This window comes from Bos mutus, chromosome X (genome assembly GCF_027580195.1).
Source record: "Bos mutus isolate GX-2022 chromosome X, NWIPB_WYAK_1.1, whole genome shotgun sequence".
NCBI classification, from domain to species: domain Eukaryota; kingdom Metazoa; phylum Chordata; class Mammalia; order Artiodactyla; family Bovidae; genus Bos; species Bos mutus.
This window is the reverse complement of record NC_091646.1, coordinates 124,729,774-124,748,963: the sequence shown is the minus strand read 5'-3', so window position 1 is coordinate 124,748,963 and position 19,190 is coordinate 124,729,774. Positions and strand designations below refer to the sequence as shown.

Genomic DNA, 19,190 nt, shown 5'->3' with positions numbered 1-19,190 from the left:
CTCTTTACCCTCTGAGCCACCAGGGAATCCCTGTTTTCTCTTAGTAAGACATTGAAAAAAGCTTTTCCTTACCTTTTAAAGTAATCTGCCTAGACAACAAAGATTCTGTGTTTTGTCAAAATAATTTGCCATGTTGTCTTTATCAGGTCTTTGATTACTAAAGAAAGCTGAATCTTCTCCATTAAAAGATCTAAGGTGTTTACTGCTGTATTTAAAATGGTTAACCAACAAGGGCCTACTGTATAGCACATGGAACTCTGCTCAGTGTTATGTGGCAGCCTGGATGGGAGGGAAGTTTGGGGGAGAATGGATGGATACATGTATATGTGTGGCTGAGTCCCTTTGCTGTTCACCTGAAAATATCACAACATTGTTAATTAGCTATATCCCATACAAAATTAAAAAAATTTTTTAAAGACCTAAGGTGTTTAAAAAATAACTTTCTGTGTTTCTCTGCAAAGTCTTTGTCACTACAATTAAATGGATAACTAAGTTATCATTTCTCAGTGACCTATGATCCTATTTGACAAGTGTTTTAAAACTTTTTTGATAATTCTGACAAGCTTCCCCAAAATAAAGTTCTGAATGAAGTTTTTTTTAACCTCGAACTAACTTTGGTATTTTCCAGAGGGCCTCTAGAATATCTCAAGAGATTTGTTTCCTCTCCTCAAAAAAATGAAGATGTTAAACTAATCAGACTTATTTGATAGTTTAAGTTACATAGCAAGAATCATCAAATAAGAAGTAATACTAAGCCTTTATGTTGTACTTGTGTAAGTTATAAATGTTTTAGAAACCATATGCAATTCCTAAAGTCTGAATGAAATGTCCTGGAATAATATTATCATCATAATTCCAGTTATCATTTGACAATGTTGAGTGTCACAGAAATAACCACATTTCCTTGTCAATTCCATTATAATAAATTCTCATTAGAGAATAAATGCTCATTATAACAATGGGCATTTTTTAAAGTCTTCTGTCATTTACACTTATTATTTTACTCAGATGCTTCTGCAAAAATGTTGCTGCAGAAGTGACCCATCTTCAAGGAGATTCATGGAAAGAATTTGGCAAACACAAGTTTCTGATAACTTTAAGATCATAATATTGAATTGGTCATCTCACAGTAGTCAGAATGGCCATCATCAAAACGTCTACAAACAATAAATGCTAGAGAGGGTGTGGAGAAAAGGAAACTCTCTTATACTGCTGGTGGGAATGCAAACTAGTACAGCCACTATGAAGAACAGTGGGCAGATTCCTTAAAAAACTTGGCATAGACCCGCTATATGATCCAGCAATCCCACTGCTGGGCATGCATCCCAAGAAAACCAGAATTGAAAGAGACACATGTACCTCACTGTTCACTGCAGCACTATTTACAATAGCTAGGATATGAAAGCAACCTAGATATCCATTGGCAGATGAATGGATAAGGAAGTTATGGTACATATATACAATGGAGTACTACTCAGCTATAAAAAGGAGCATCTGAGTCAGTTCTAATGAGGTGGATGAACCTAAAGCCTGTTATACAGAGTGAAGTAAGTCAGAAAAAGACAGACAAATACTATATATTAATCCATATATATGAAATTTAGAAAAATGATACTGACGATCCTACATGCAGGGCAGCAAAGGAAACACAGATGTAAAGAACAGACTTTTGGACTTCATGGAAGAAGGAGAGGGCGGGATGATTTGAGAGAATAGCACTGAAACATATACATTACCACATGTAAAACAGACAACCAGTGTGAGTTCGATGTACGAAGCAGGGTACTCAAAGCCAGTGCTCTGGGACAACCTAGAGGGATAGAGTGGGGAGGGCAGTGGGAGGGGGTTCAGGATGGGGGGGGACACATGTATACCTATGGCTGATTCATGTTGATGTATGGCAGAAACCATCACAATATTGTAAATATCTTCCAACTAATTTAAACTAATTTAAAATAAATAAAAATTTTAAAAATACTGAATTGGGTAAGAATTTCTAGAACTAATGGGGGAAAATGGATTAAAGCAGAACAAGAATAAATAACCTAGAACTGAATGAACTGAAAAGGGTGATTATAATTTTTATTCCTTCTTGCTTGAAGCACTGCTGGTTCTTTAATGTTTTGCTTTTCTAGATTTGAGGAAACTTTGTCTCTTAAGCTATCTATGACTTAAAACAATTTGGTAAAATACAATTTTGTAAACATTAACTTTTTCTCCCTACCTGACTCCTCCAAAATTTGGAGACTCTTGAGCATTCTTTTTATGGCAAAATAGTTATTTACATAAGCTGAATGAGAATCTATTATCCTTGTAACAGGACACAATCAGAAGCACTGGTTACAAAAGCTTTAACTGGAATGTCATATTTGAGAGAGATGTACATAGACTCAGATATGACCAGACTGCTTTAAAGAACTAAGGTTGACTTTATGGAACCAATAAAGTCCCTCGGAAAAGTCGACCTGGTACCTTACTTACAAGGTTCCAGCAAAGCAGGCTTAAAAAGAACCCATATGGTCAATTACTATTCTTGCTGCACCTATGTAAATAATCAGGCCAAGTATAACGCAAATAAATTAGTTTTACTGTGATTATCTTTGATTTTATTTTTATCTTTGATTTTAAAAAATGGGGGTAATTCTAGAAAGAAAGATGCTTGCACCTTTGTAGATATTATATCCAATTCATTGTCTTTGAGATTTTGTTAAATACCTATAAATTAGACCGGATCCTATATTCTTATAGTTTCCTCAAATATCTGGCTATAACTCATCAAACTAATGTTTCCAATTTTCTGCTACCCTTTTGACTTGGAATCACTAAGAACAAAGACTGCCCTTGAATCTCCTTGGAAGGGACTATCCCAGATATGCTTCACTACCCAGATGACAGCCAAACTTTAGGAACTTGAACCTTGGGGACACATTTCACAGCCCAAGAAGGCTTCACCTGGTTATCTGTCCTACACAAATGCTAGCGACTTCCAAATCAGACTGACAAAAAGACAAATAGCTGATATTAATATGGACTGCTTTCTCCCAAGATGTTGGATCACGACTTCATACTTAGGGACTTCCCTGGTGATCCAGCGGTTAAGACTCTGTTCTTCCACTGCAGGGGGCACAGGTTCAATCTCTGGTCGGGGAAACAAAGATCCCACATGCCTCAAAGGGCAGCCAAAAAAGTTTTAAAAAAGCAGACTTCATACTTTAAACATGAAACCCTTTCTTCTTCTCTTTCTTTCCTTCACTCTAGGATTGGCCTGGAAAGGTAACACCATCCCCAGTATCTCCCAGCCCATTGCCAAGGGGAGGGATAACCTTTCACTGCTAAATTTGTCATCATCAAAAAACCTGAGCTGTCTCTTTACAGTACTACCTTCTTGGAAGTAGTTTGTGCCCTGACAGGATTTATCTTTGTCCATGGTGATTAACATTCTCCTTGGGTCTATGAATACCTAGATGACTGTGCATAACTGGGCAATATCTCTTAGGTGACCTAACTGTTCCCCTAACTGTCCACAGAGACACCTCATTGGTCAACTCCCCTGAATTTGCATTGTCAAGTTATAAAGAACCTACCAGGAGGCTTTCATGATTTAGGATTTGCTTTCTTTGGCTGGTCCCTACTTCCCTGGTCAGAAATAAATGTAAATAGGCTATGATCAGGAATCTCTCCTAAACTCTTTATCTTACTGCAGAATTTGTTGCTAAAGGAAAAGCTGCCCAGTGAAAATCCTGAGACTCTATGGCCAAAGTTGCTCTTGGTAATTGGATAGCCCTTGATTATGTGTTTTTTTTTTAATTAAAAAAATTTTTTTTAATTGAAGGATAATTGCTTTACAGAATTGTGTTGGTTTCTGCCAAACATCAACATGAATCAGCCATAGGTATACATATGTCCCCTCCCTCTTGAACCTCCCTCCCACTTTCCTCCCCATCCCACCCCTCTAGGTTGTTACAGAGGCCCGGTTTGAGTTCCCTGAGTCATATGGCAAATTCCCGTTGATGGATAGTTCTTGATTATCTTTCAGCTTTGTAAGGGAAGTGTCTGCTGTGGCCAACACCATCTGCTGCACCTAGATTAACATTTCTGGCAAAGTTGAAACTCAGCTACATAAGATCACGGAACAAGTCACTTAAAAACGTAAATCCTTCAAGGGTCTTTCCTTGACTTATTTGATTTTGATTGGTTTGCGTCTTGGGCACCATGGTTTTGAAGTATACCGCAAACACTGGGAATTATCCTGCTTATCATAATCACAGTAGTCTCCCTGGAACACTGTATCCTCTAAAAAGCTTTAAAAGAATGATTGCAGCCATTCATCACTAAGCAAATGAACTCTCTAGCACTGGAACATCAGAAAAGGAATAAAGAAAATGACAGACTTAAAAATTGTGAACGTGAAGTCATGGCCTGTGCATATCACAGAGATTAAGCAAATAACATTGACCTGTGAATAGCACACAAAAGATCAACAAAAATTGTAAGAACTCAGAGATTAGCTGGGAGTGGTACTAATGTTTTGTTTTGTTTCATATCTTTCAGGCTGAGAGTCTGATGAAAACAGGGGAATTGGTTAAAAAAAAAAAAAAAGAGGCAACAGGCCCCAAATGGAGTCACTTGTACTAAGCTCCATGTCAGCAAACAGAAACTTAGTACCTAACCTAATTGCATTTTCAGCCTCTCCTAGGAATGTAATCTTAACCTGTCTAGAATTTTCTGGCCAGCACTAGTGAGGTAATCAACCTGATAGACCCCTGTTTTTCCCCAAAGGAAGCTGACCTTGCCTGAAATAATTCTTTTCATTTATGATTTCCTTGTCCCACTCCCTTTCTGACTTTAAAAATCTCTCCTTTTCTGCAGCTTTTTGAAGTTCTTTTCTGTTTTCTAGATGGAATGCTGCCTGATTCATGAATCATTCAATAAAGCCAATAAGATCTTTAAATTTGCTATGTTGAATTTTATTTTTCTAACAGATTGCTATTTAGTATTTTTACATTTTTAGGCAAAAATAGAGGACAAATATTTTTTAAGAGAACAATATCCATTAGAGAAAATTTCCATTGTCATAGCTTAAAAGCATCAAACTTCAAAGCCAAAAATGCTAGATAGCCTTTGTAGGAGACCTAGCACTTAAATGAATAAATGCATTTCTAAGTGGTCTCAAGGGAAGAAATAAAAGAAAATATAGTGTTTTCAAAGTGCTCTACAGGAAAAAATAAAAGGTAATAGATTATTCATTCAAAACCCATCAATATAAAACTTTAAGTGTAAAGTGAAATTCAGGAGAAGGAAACTACAATGTTTAATTTCTGTTTTTTTGGATAAATTCCAGTTTTACATGTCAGGGCAGCATATCAAAAGGAGCATGAACTTTGGTATCTGTCAGAGCTGGTTCCAATTCAGACTCAGACATCAACTAGTACATGACTTTGGGCAGCTCTTTAATCTAAGTCTCCATTTCCTCATGAAGAAAACGAAATTAATCAAAGCTTCCTCCAAGAGTTTTGGCAACAACTATTCTCTCCCATACTGCATATCACAAAAGAATCAAACTAACAACAATAACACAACAACAATGCTACTTCTCTACATGGAAGGCAGATAGCCCACAAGAAAGGGATAGCCTCAATTTTATATGTAGGCTATTCTTTCTCAAAAATGCCATGATACTCTGGAGGCAGAATGCTGCGGTGGGGCTCAATGACCAAGGTGGGGAAAAAATCCATCACACTAGTCAGAGGTAAGCTCTAGGCCTGGCTCTGCCACTTACTAGTTATGTCTTAAGCAAATCACTTTGCCTCTCAAAGCCTCAGTTTCCTTTTCTGCAAATTGAGAACAATCCTTCACAGGTTGTGAAGATCAAATATATGTGAAAGATTTTGTCCAACTATAAAAGCACTATGCAAATAAAAGGTACTTTACATGCATACATTTAGCTAGTTTCCAAGAACAGCAATTTTGGAAGGCACCATGAAAGGGTGTAATGGTTGATGGCAAAAAACACTGTATTCAGAACTCCCTGGGTTCAAATCCCAACTCGGGGATAACCTTGACAAGTACTTACCTAATCACTGAGCACAAGATTCTTCCTCAGTACAAAAAGTAATGATAACACTTTACTCAGGTTTACTGCAAGGACTAAATAAAATATATGTAGAATATTGTCAATACTCTGTAATACAGTTAGTAATAAGGAAATAATAACTATTCTTTTCTATCAAGAAATCTTTCAAAACTTTCATAGCCCTTGACACAGAAATTTCATGTCAAATCACCTAAATATGGAAATAACCCAAAATAAGGAAAAATCTTTACATGAAGAAATTATTCAATGTAAATTCTTCAAACCTAAATGTCAAATATTGAGGAATAATTAATTATATTATGGCCTATCCACTAATGAGACATTTAGCAATGGCTAAAATGTTTACAAAGCATAACAATTTGAGAAATGTTTACACAATCATGTCTCAGTGCCAAAGCAAGGCTATAAAAAAATTACTATTTAGGATGATCAAAAATATACACTATATAAAAAAAAAACTGGGTAGCAGAATGATGATTATTATTTCCAGTTGCTTTCTCAATCTTATATTTTTGAATGAGAAAAACCTTTTATGGTAAATATAAATAAACACATTGTATCAGTTTCCATAGATTACTATGGAATTTATAATAAACATTGATTGATATATTCAACAAAAGATAATGGAAGACTAAAAAGAATAAGGGAAGACTCTGAACAAGTATGTGCTAAGAAATAATTCAGATGATGTCAGGGAGTGTTTAACAGGAGGATTCCTACGTGCTGTTTCTCACAAGTCCTTTGTTTCTTTTTATTAGATTAAGGGGTGCATTTATCACATAAGGTCTTAATGTTGTAGGTTGGCCTTTTGGTCTTTCATATGGGTAGATTTGAAAATTTTGATAAATTTCTTGTACTTTGATTTGAGAAATTCCTGCAATTTGGCAAGAGACCTTTTGTATAGGCCAGGATTTGGGCCATAAGTGTTTGGAAATAATAGTAATATTAGATCCAGTGTCGAGGAGACTAGAAAATCTTTTATTATTAATTTTGATATTTATATTTGGTTGGGCATATTCAGATACCAATGATGTCCATAAGGATTGTCTTTCATCTGTACTGCTGAATCTGCTTGTCCATACATTATTAGAGGAGTGAACAGAAATGTAAGGCAAAAGAAGTAATTGAGCAATTTTGTCCCCTTTTTAGAATTGCCATAGAATCTGAGATGACATCATAATTTGAATTGCTCCTTTATAATTTGAATCAATTATTCCAGGGTGAACAGTAATTCCTTTAGAAGCCAAACTAGATCAGCCAAATAAAAGACTGAAGGTTTGTGGAGGCAGGGGTCCAAAAAGTCCAGTAGGTACTCTAGAAGGGACTGCTTAAGGGTAAAGGAAAAAATCATCTAGGGCTGGTATATTAACGGTAGCATTGCCGGATGTTGATGGTTTGAGGGAAAAGATAGAATTTGCCCCTGGTTTTTGTTGTAGGGGACCAGGGGGGTCCCCTGTTTGGAGTTCCCTGGAATAGGTTTTCCATCAATATCAAATTTAAATTTACAGTCTTTGGCCCAATGCATTCCTCTATGGCAGTGAGGGCGAATTCTTGGAGGTTTTTTATTAGCCTTCTTAGGGCAGTCCCTTTTTAAATGGTTTTTATCTCTACATGTAAAGCATCCTTCATTTCCCTTTTTAAAGGTAGTTGCCATTGTTTCAGCTAGCATTTGCATCTTTTGAGTTTCTGATCCTAGATTGTGACAAGCCTTCAAATAATCAGTAATAGTCCCAGTCTCATGAATTGCAGCGATAGCTCTCTGACATTCCTGATTTGCATTCTCATAAGCAAGTAATTTCTCCAGCTGTTTCTTGGTTTCTTCTCTGATTACAGTATGGGAAATAGCAGTTTCTAATCTCACTAAAAAATTAGTATAACTTTCATTAGGTTCTAACAAAGGAGAGACTTTTGGAGTTGCGCCTGTTAGCAGAGGAGGAGCATTTGGAGCAGCCGGGGCAGGGCTAGTAAGAAAATTTTGAAATATTTCATGTTGTTCTAATTGGGCCTTTTGTAAAGTTTTATCATCTAATTCATATTCATGCAATAAGTGTTCTGTCTGTTGTTGAATATCGTTGAGGGCTAGAAATCAATTGGAATATTTTTTCCTTGCTTGGCGGCTCATTCAACATTTTCTTTGACCCAGTGCCAAATTTCTAAATCAAAACTGCATTTATCAGGGAATCAAGGATTACATTTAACCACTGTTTGAAAGCAAGCCTCTATTCATTGGCGCTAAACCAAAAGTCCCTGAGCTTTAAACAAATGGTGAAGTAAAGTAGAGAAATGATGGGGCTTTCCAGCCGTTTGACCCATGTCTTAGTACTTACCGACCTCAATAGGTCCCGAGTCCCTCCGACCAAAATGCCACATATACCAGTGTCCCTGTTCTGGGGCGCCATTTGTTGGGGTCCTTTAATGGACCGGGACCTGGCGGTCCAGAGTTGATGATAAGAAAGTGAAAGAGAGAGCCGAAGGGAGGGAGAAAGAGAGAGAGAGAAAGAAAGACACGGGGACCCCAAGCTCTGATGGAGCAAAGGTGTTTTAATGATTTCTCTGTGAGTATATAAAGGCTGTGGTACAAGAAGTTCCTTTTGACAATGATAAAGATCAGAAAACCAAATGTACAGCAACTGTTACCAAGGGAACAAGGGATTAATAATGGTCACAAGGTCAGGAGACAATCCATATCTCAAGAAAGGGGATCGAGACTAAGCAGTTTTGTCGTAAAGAGAATGTTTACTAAAGGAGATTCAAGCCTGCCTCACATAATGACCTCAGTTCCTGGGAGCAGCGTGCTGTTCCACTTAAAAAGAAACAAAGGACTTGTGAGAAACAGCACATAGGAATCCTCCTGTTAAACATTCCCTGACGAGATGAAATGAACCAGTTCTTCAAGGACACAAACTACTGAAAATGACTCAAGAAGAAATAGAAAATATGACAATATACTTTATTATAACAAGTAAAGAGTAGAAAAAGTAATCAAAAAACTACCCACAAAGAAAGGCCCATGCCCAGATGGCTTCACTGACAAATTCTACCAAACGTTTAAAGAATTAATTCTAATTCTTCACAAACTCTTTTAAACTATAGAAGAGATGGAATACTTTCCAACTCATTCTGTAAGACTAGTACTACCCTGATATCAAATTCAGACAAAGACATCAAAGGAAAAGGAAAATAGAGACCAATATATCTCTTGAATATAGAAGCAAAAATCTTAAACAAAATGCTAGCAAACTGAATTCAGTAACATATAAAAAAGATTATATACCATGATCAAGTGGGATTTATGTCAGGAATACAAATTTAGTTCAATATCTGAAATTCAATTAATATACTCAATAACACAGAATAAAAAACAAAACTACATGATCTTCCCAATACATGCAGATAAGGCATTAGACAAAGTTAAATATCATTTTTTAATTTAAAAAAAATCAATAAACTTCCTCAACCTGATAAAGAGCATCCATAAAAAAAGAAAGGTCACAGCTAATATCACACTTAAAGGTGAAAGACTGAATGCTTTCCCCCTAAGATCAAGAACAAGACAAGGAAGCCTACTCTTGCATTTCTATTTAACAGTAACAGAGATTGCAGCCAGGACAGTCAAGCAAGAAAGTGAAATCAAAGGCAAAGAATAGAAAGGAAGAAGCAAAACTACCTTTATTTGCAGATGACATGATTTATAAATAGAAAATCCTAAGAAATCCACTAAAAATCTATTAGAGCTAATAAATGAGCTTAGCAAAGTCTCAGGATATACAATCAATCAGCATTCAAAGACCAACTGTTTTTCCGCACACTTGCAATGAACACCCCAAAAATGAAGAAAACACATGTACACCCATGGCGGATTCATGTTGATGTATGGCAAAACCAATACAATATTGTAAAGTAATTAGCCTCTAATTAAAATAAATAAATTTAAATTTAAAAAAAAGACAATATCATTTACAATAGCATCAAAAAGAATAAATACCTGGGTTAAATTTAACAAAAGAAGAGTGAAACTCAAACTCTGAATACTACAAAACATCATTGAAAGAAATTAAAGACCTAAATAACTGGAAAGATACCCCATGTTCATGAATCAGATGATTTAATGTTTAAGAATACTTCCCAAATTGATCTACAGATTCAAAATAATCCACACCAACACTCCAGCTGGTTTCTTTTAAGAAATTGATTCTAAAATTTATATGGAAATGCAAGGGACCCAGCCAAAACAATCTTGAAAAAGAGAAAGTCGAAGGATTCACACCTCCAATTTCAAAACTTTCTACAAAATCTACAGTAATCAAGATGGTGTGATATTGGCTGGACATATTGGATGGTCCAGGCAGGACACAGGATTGGACATATAGATCAATGGAACAGAATTGAGAATCCAGAAATAAAACCCTGACATTTATGGTCAACTGACTTTTGGCAAGAGTGCCAAGATCATTCAATGGGGAAAAAATAATCTTTTCAACAAATAGTGTTGGGACAACTATTCACATCCAAAGGATACATTTGTATCCCCACCTCATACCGGGGCTTCCCTGGCAGCTCAGAGGTTAAAGCGTCTGCCTGCAGTGCGGGAGACCTGGGTTCGATCCCTGGGTCAGGAAGATCCCCTGGAGAAGGAAACGGCAACCCACTCCAGTATTCTTGACTGGAGAACCCCATGGACGGAGGAGCCTAGTGGGCTACAGTCCACGGGGTCGCAAAGAGTCGGACACAACTAAGCGACTTAACTTTCACTTTCACTTTCTTTCATCACACCATATATGAAAATTAACTCAAAATTGATCAAGAACTAAATGGAAGGGCTAAAAATACAAAATTATTGGGCATCCTTAGTGATCCAATAGTTAAGAATCCACTTGCCAATGCAGGGGACATAGGTTGGATCCCTGGTCCGGGAAGATCCCACATGCCGCAAGGCAACTCAACCTGTGCACTGCAAGGCAACTCAGCTGGCGCACCACAACTACCCGAGCCTCGCTCTAGAACCCTGGAGCCACAATTACTGAAGCCCATGCACGTACAGCCTGTGCTCTGCAACAAGAGAAGCCACTGCAACGAGAAGCCCGCAAACCACAACTAGAGAGTAGCCCCTGTTCAGTGCAACTAGAGAAAGCCAGCACACAGTGAAGAAGATCCAGTATAGCCAATAAATAAATAATTTTTAAAAAATTCTTAGAAGAAAACAGAAGTACAAATAATCTTGGATTTGACCCAAAAGCACAAGTAACCAAAGAAAAAATAAACTGGACTTCATCAAAATTAAAACTTTTGTGCTTCAAAGAACATTATCAAGAAAATGAGAAGACAACCCACTGAATGGGTAAAAATATTTGCAAATCACACATTTGATAAGGAACTTGTAACTAGAATATATTTTAAAGTCTTACAAAAAATAATTTAAAAATTAGCAAATGATCTGAACAGACATTTCTCCAAAGAAGATCTACAAATGGCTAATAAATACATGAAAAGATGCTCAGCATCTTTAGTCATTAGGGGCATGCAAATAAAAACCCTAATGAGATACCACTCCATATCCACTAGGATGGTTATAATCAAAAGGAAAGACAATAACAAGTGTGGCTGAGGATATGGAGAAATAAGAACACTCATACCTTCCTGACAGGAATACAAAATGGTGTAGCCACTTGGGAAAACAAGTTTAGACGTTTCTCAGAATGTTAAACATTGAGCTACCAAATGACCCAGCAATTCTACTCAAAGGTCTATAACCAAGAGAACTGAAAACATGTATTTACATAATAACTTGTATATGAATGTTCATAGTAGCATTGCTCACTATAGTAAAAAAGTAGAAACAATCTAAATACCCATTAATTGATGAATGGATGAATACAAGGTTACATATTCATACAATGGAATATTATTCAGCAATACAAAGGAATGAAGTTCTGATTCATGACATGACATGGATAAACTTTGAAACACTATGCTGAATAAAAGAAGTCAGACATGAAAGACCCCATATTGTCTGATTATGTTTATATGAAATGTCCAGAACAGCCCAAATTTACAGACAGAGGTAGATTTGTGACTGCCTAGGGCTGGGGAGGTATAGCGTAAGAGAGTAACTGCTACTGGTTTGGGGAGCAGGGGGATGAAAATGTTCCAAAATTGATTGTGGTGATGGTTTATACAGCTGTATCAATATACCAAAAAAGTCACTGAATTTTATACTTTAAACTGGTGAATTGTGTAGTATGTGAATTATATCTCAATAAAGCTGCTATTATTAAAAAGTGATCCAGGAAAACAGTTTGTCATTTCCTTAAAAAGTCAACCACAAAATAGCCAAATGACCCTGAAATTTCATTACTAGGTATATACCCAAAAGAATTGAAAACACAGACTCAAATAAGTATACATACACTCATGTGCATAGTAGCACCATTCACAATAGCTAAAAAGGTGGAAAAAACCCAATGTCCATCAAATGAATGGACTAAAAAATGTGATACAAAAAAAAGTAATACATACACATGATGAAATATTATCCAGCCTTAAAAAGGAATGAAATATTGATGCATGCTACAACATGGATGAACCTCAAAAACATTATGCTAAGTAAAGGAAGCCAGAGGAAAAGGTCATATCATCTATGATTCTATTTACATGACATGTCCAGAACAGGTAAATTCATAGAAAAAGAATACAGATTGGCAGTTGTCAGGGTCTGAGGGAAGAGGGAAATATGCAGAAACTGATTAATAAATAAGGGATTTTACTTTGCAGTGATGGAAAAGTTTGAGAACTAGATGAAAGTGGTGGTTACACAGCTTTGTATACATGCCACTGAATTGTTCAGATGGTTAATTTTGTCTTACATGAATTTCATCTCAATAAATTATTTACAAGAAACAGCAACCGAAAATTCAAAATTAATGTTTTCATTTACATGCAACATTTCAAAAGCTGAAATGCATTTCAGAAAAAGAATCTACATTTACATGTTGGGCTTGGCTTTTTTTTTTTAACCTAAGAAATCTGGCTACATTTTTAAAACTCTGGGTAATCTCTACTCTCACAATAAATTACTACCATGGAATTAGTTCAGTTGGAGCTCTTGAAAGATTTATTTCATGACATGCTTACAGATTTCAAAGACTTAGTGCATCTCTGTTACTCTACTGTCAAGGATTAATTTGCTAACTCACTGGCATTAAGTCAGCTGGGAGGGAGACCAGCATTTGATTTCCAAAGGAAAACATCCCACACTAATTAGGATAGAATACTCTGTATCCTAAACTCTGCATGTTAAGCCTGAGTGAACTGCTAAAACAAAGATGTGGAATAGAAACTGGGAAAATTATCTATTAATACAACCAAAATAACACAGGAATGGAGTTTAAGAGCAAGTTATTCACACAATCATCCTAGCCTGTTTGTTTTGGGTTTAATTTGCATGTGGAGACTATGTCTATTAAAGAAACATTCAAGTGAGTTTCAACTAGATTCTAGTATCTGTGAGAAAGAACCTCAGTACAAAGTAAACAAAGGAAATACAGAAGCCTCTAATTACATGGGGGGGTAGTGGGGGGGGGGCACATCATCTATTTAGAAACAACATACTTTTGGGGAAGCAGATGATCTAGCATTTCTCAAATTCTACCTAGAACATTCTGAAAACATGAAGCAAATCTCATGAAGTTCTTTTTTTTTTCATGAGGTTCTGTACTGAACAGCTATAAATAATAATCTGATCACTGAGTTATAAAATCTAATAAAAATTTAATGATGCTACCAAATGTCACATAGGTATGGATAGAGCTATTTATAAGTGTATTGAATAAACAGATATAAATTTACAGAGAGGCTTTCTTGTTCCCTGCCACTGAGTTTTAAATTGAGATTTTATATTGGTACATTTTCAACTGAAATCAAATCAAACATAAAATATCTCTCAGATAATACTTTATGGCACATTATAAATTCAGAGCTACCTCTTCCTAAAGGTAGTTACCAACATTATCCCAATATTTAACCTTCAGTTCGAGTGATGATGTCTGGTGAAAAATCTCTCTGGGCAGCTTGAGAACCATGTGAGTAATTGAGAAAGGGGCAGAGGATGAACCCAGCTCGCCCTCCCCTTTTCATTCAGGAAGGCAGGCACACTCCTGGAACTCACCTTTCTCAGATTTCTTGTCTTTTGTTGCAGATGAAGTGCCACAGCCCATGTCTTCTAAATTAGGTGTGTTCATGAATTCAACTTCTCATTCTAAAACAGTGTGAAAAGTGCTTCCCTCTGCGCTGTGAAGAGCCCCTCCTGACTGATTCACCTGGGTCACAGATCCTAGGAGGAGGACACACAAGGTGGGGAGGAAAGCGCCCGTTAACAACAAGGTATCTACGGGCTGCTCAGCAGGATTCATTTTTTGCTTCTCCTCAACTGCTGTTCATCATGTGATGTGGAAAGTGATCAGACATAATCTAATCCTGATTTATTTTCCAAAACACAGCAGCAGCAACACAGCAGATATAGGCTGCATTTCTGCAACACATAAATTATAGCTTGCCCGTGTCTAGGTCAGATCAATACTCTATAAAATAAAGCATTAAAATGAAAAGTAAAATGGAAATTTAAGAGCAAACAATTTTATAATTGAAATATAGGTAAGGCACTATGAAGGATCTGACACAAATTAACAGCTTTGGTTTTAAGCTCAAAATAGTTATTACTATATCTATCTAGGCTTTTAAATACACAAATTGGAAAATGACTATGAGACAACATATTTATACAGTTATGCCAAAATTCAAACCAAAATGATGTCAACTACAAATTGGGGTTTGTCAAGGGCATTTGCAGTCAGCTTCTGCTGAGACTGAATCCCGTGCTGCTGCGGCTGTTGACCTTCGACACACCCTAAAGGGAGTTCAGGGTGGAGAGTGAGGCACTCTGTCCTCCAGGGAAACTAGTGGAACAGGCCTCTAGACAGTCAGCTATTTTCAGGAACTGATTTCATGATCCCAATCCTTGCATCTCTTCATATCTAAAAAAGCCCAGAAAAGCACTAAATCCCCTTATGATGACATCAGCTCATGACTAGCAGAAAACCTTTTGTAAAATAAGTGTTTGATTGCATTAAACTCCCCATTCACCGAAGTCTTATATATTGACCTGCCTCTTTGGAGCAGTCTCTCAGAGCTATCTGAGGTGCTGTTTCCTGGGCTGCAGTCCTCATTTTGCCCCAAATAAAACTTAGCTCACAACTCTCATGCTGTGCATCTTTTTTAGTCAACAATGAGTTCTCTGACACTGTTTCTCAGAATCAGTTGGCATACTTGCTTTAAAAAAACAGAGGCTGAAGGCCTCCCTAGAAAAATGCCCTTTTCAAACAAGCTCTCCAGGCATTTCTGAGGCCCCTCCAAAGTCTGCCCTCACACTGACCGGGCCTTTTGATGGGTTAGCTGAGACTGCTATATTGGATCTTTCACAACCATCCCATGGGAGTTTTCAACTAAATTCCTTTCTATAGTAACCCCACCTCATGACTTGTGGGATGTTTCCTTTATTTCATGATGCTCCAAACCAGCTGAGCTAATCTATTTGCATTTCTTGATAGTAACAAAGAGAACAACTGACTTGGGACTCTGCCAAGCCTGCCTATTTTTCTTTTAGTACTACACTAAAAGCTTCAAAATGTGAATCAATGAAAGAAAGGGGCAGAAAGAAATGAGGAAAATATTTGAATTATGGAAATATTTTTAAAACAACTATAACCTTAATAAACAGATATTCTGATCAGAGCTAGGCTTGATTCTATTACGGAATTAATTAACCCTCCTAAACTATGGGTTATGGAATTAATTAACTCTCTTAAACTTTGGGTTATTTCCAAATTCGATAGGCATTTCTTACATGTCTCTCTTATCCACATCATGAGTAAAAAATGTTAATAGGGTCAGCTTCAAGGGCAGAAAACCCTTGTGGCATTCCACTCCAGACCAATCTCCAGGGTTAGTACAGACCCATTGCAGTCACACTCTCCCAGCATATTCATTTAGTCAGGTGGCAAATTTACCCATCATAAGTATCCACTTACTTATCTATAAGATGTATTGGGAAATTTCGCTAAATATTTTAATGAAATTAAGATACATAATCTGACACCTTACATTCCAGGCTGGGTTTCCCTCATGGTTCAGACGGTAAAGAACCTATCTGCCTGTAGTGCAGGAGACCTGGCTTTGAGCCCTGGATCGGGAAGATCCTCTGGAGAAGGGAGTGGCAACCCACTCCAGTATTCTTGCCTGGGAAATCCATGGACAGAGGAGACTGAACGGCTACAGTCCATGGGGTTGCAAGAGTCAGACATAACTGAACAACTAACACACACACATATTCCAGGCTAGCCAGCAACAGCAGAAGATAAAGAGGAGGAGGAGAGGAAGGCAGAAGGAAGGAGGGAGGGAGGGAGGAAGAAAGAAAGGAAAATAGTTTGCCATTATTTTTATTTAGTAACAGAATCATAGACATTTAAAGGTGGTGCATGTGTGCGTACTAAGTCTCTTCAGTCATGCCTGACTCTTTGCAACCCCATGGACTGCAGTCCTCCAGGCCCCTTTGTCCATGGGATTCTTCAGGCAAGAACACTGGAGTGTGGACAACCATGCTACCCTCCAGGGCATCTTCCCCACCCAGGGATTGAACCTGCATCTCTTATGTCTCCAGCATTGGCAGGCAAGTTCTTTACCACTAGCACCACCTGGGCAGCCACTTTAAAGGTCACAGAGACTTTTAAAATTACCTAGAATTTACACACAGTGCAAGAAAACCAAGATACTTACCTAACGTCATATAGACAAACCAGCTGTCAAAGTCTGTTGCATATTAGCATCACCTGGGAAGCTTTTAAAACTCTCAATGCTCAGAGGCCACCTCAACAAATTAAGAGTCTCTGGGGATTTGAAGAATAGTGATGCCTGGGTCCCATCCCCAGAGATTCTGATGTCACTGGTATTGAGTGCAGTTTGGGCATCGAGAGTATTAAAAGCTCCCCAGGTAATTCTAATGTGCAGCAGAGCTTGACATTCTCTACTGGAAACAATGTTCCAGCAAACCCACAACGATGCCTAGTGATTATCATATTTTCCTCTAAATGCTTTGACTCCATCTGTTTGGAACAGAATTTTTCCAGAGGTCATGTCAGGCTTATAAGGTAGTGGCTTCTGGGATCTACTCTTTTCTTGTTTTTGAAACTGAAGCACTATTTACCCATTGCCTCTGTTCTCTCCATCCTCAGACATTTCTCAAAGGTTATCTACAGTGCCTATGAGAGCATGTCTGCTGGATTTTTCCTCAACCTTTGAAGTAGGACATTTGGTCCTGGAGAGTTTCTCCATGTGCCTAGATCCATACTCTCCTACATGAGCACTGCAAAACTTACCAGGGGAGATTATTTTAAAAGGCACACTCCCAATACAATCCAAGTATTACTGCCAATACTTGGATTCAAGCAGTCCAAGGGGGCCTAGGAATTTGCAATTAAAAATGCACCCTTCATGGAACTTTGACACAAGCACTCCCCATATCTCAGTCTGAGAAACACTGCTCTGCATATCTCCCTTGGGCTCTGCTTCCATTTTTATACTACTTTTTTCTACCCCGTTTTACGAATACACAGAGTTAGACACTGAGTAGGCAACACTGATGCAATGACAGGAAGTGATATACTTCAAACTCAATTTTTTCCCCAGGAAAAAAATTTCTCTCTCTAAAGGCATTCGGTTCTCAGCCACTCCTCAGTCAACTCATTACACAACAAACAAAAGTCCATATAAAAGATTCACTAAGAACTAAAAAGCATCAAACTTGAGTATATTTCTGCTAGATTGTAAGCTCCATGGATACCTTTCTTTCTAAATACTCCTTGAATCTCTGGCACCTACACAGTGCCTTTCACGTAGCAGGTGTTTGAAAAATGCCAAGTGAATGAATGAATGAATAAGGGAATAAATATTTGTAATCCAGGGCCCTTTAAAAAATGAATGCTAAAAGTAATTATTAGTCCATCATTCCATGCACAAATACATGCTATTTAATTACACAAAAGTCTTTTATTAAACCAGAAAATGGGTAGTACTTATATATTCATTTTTAAAGAAAAATTTTAAATCATGACAGAAAGAAATGAGAATTGTTTGAGAATTTTGGGTTATTTAGAAAAAATAATTTGCTATTGGAATTTTTACATTATTAATTGATAATAATTTAATTTCCTCAGGTAACAGGTAAAACAAAACAAAGAAGAGTCACCGCATTTTATTTCTCACCAAAACAAGAGCTGATTATGGCCAGGTGCCACTCACTACTCCCACACACTACCCAACCTAGACTGCAATCACACATGTTTGGAAGCAATGTAAGTGCCTTTGAAGACAACCCTGGGTGGTATAAAGCAGATAAAAATGATCTTGGAATTTTCCATTATGTGGGACAATCTAAGCTCCTTCCATTCCCTGCCCTCTGTCAGTGGGAGATAAGTACTTAGTGTGCTAAAGGAGTCTGAAGAAACGATGCCCTAGGGCCTGAAAGGGGTTCTCTGGCTCAAGAGGCGGGGAGTCTCTGCAGCCTTCACCAAGACCTGAGGATACCATGGTCAGTGATAAAAACCACCAAAAAGGTGGATCTTGGCAAAAACAGCTTGAAACTTGCTCAGTGCTGCTGCCCCTACCAATACACACCAAGGATGATTCTAAAGCATAAACATAAAATAGTGACTCATCATTGGCACTCACTCATAATCTGCCAAAGGAAAAGTCTTCTGAGGTTTCTGCTAAAAGGTTTCTGCTACTGTGGGGGACGGGGGAGGAGTAGAGGGAGCCGGGAGAACTGGAGGGCGAGACTGTTTGACATGGCTCAGTTCCTTTCCTTTAATCACTATTCATTTCCCAATGCAAAAATACAAGGAAAGAACAAACGATGGCCCTTGGAGCCAATCCAACCTTGGCCTTCAAGCACCCTTCAAGTACTAGCCCAGGCTCCCTGAGTTGTTCTTACTTATTCTTGGTTTTCTTTCTAAGCACATCTCTACTGAAGGCCCACACCTTCCTCAGC

The 19,190-nt window shown here is 37.5% G+C and overlaps 1 protein-coding gene across 8 annotated transcripts in view; it reads right to left on the bottom strand.

Annotated features, from left to right (window-relative positions):
* PPEF1 (protein phosphatase with EF-hand domain 1) overlaps positions 1–19,190 on the bottom strand; it is a 158,094-nt gene that overhangs the window by 102,928 nt on the left and 35,976 nt on the right. For all 8 annotated transcript variants that reach the window (XM_070366540.1, XM_070366541.1, XM_070366535.1 and 5 more), the window contains one exon: positions 14,259–14,423. In XM_070366540.1, the coding sequence (XP_070222641.1) occupies positions 14,259–14,331 (73 nt within the window). In that variant the 5' untranslated portion in view covers positions 14,332–14,423. The remainder of the gene's footprint in view (positions 1–14,258; positions 14,424–19,190) is intronic.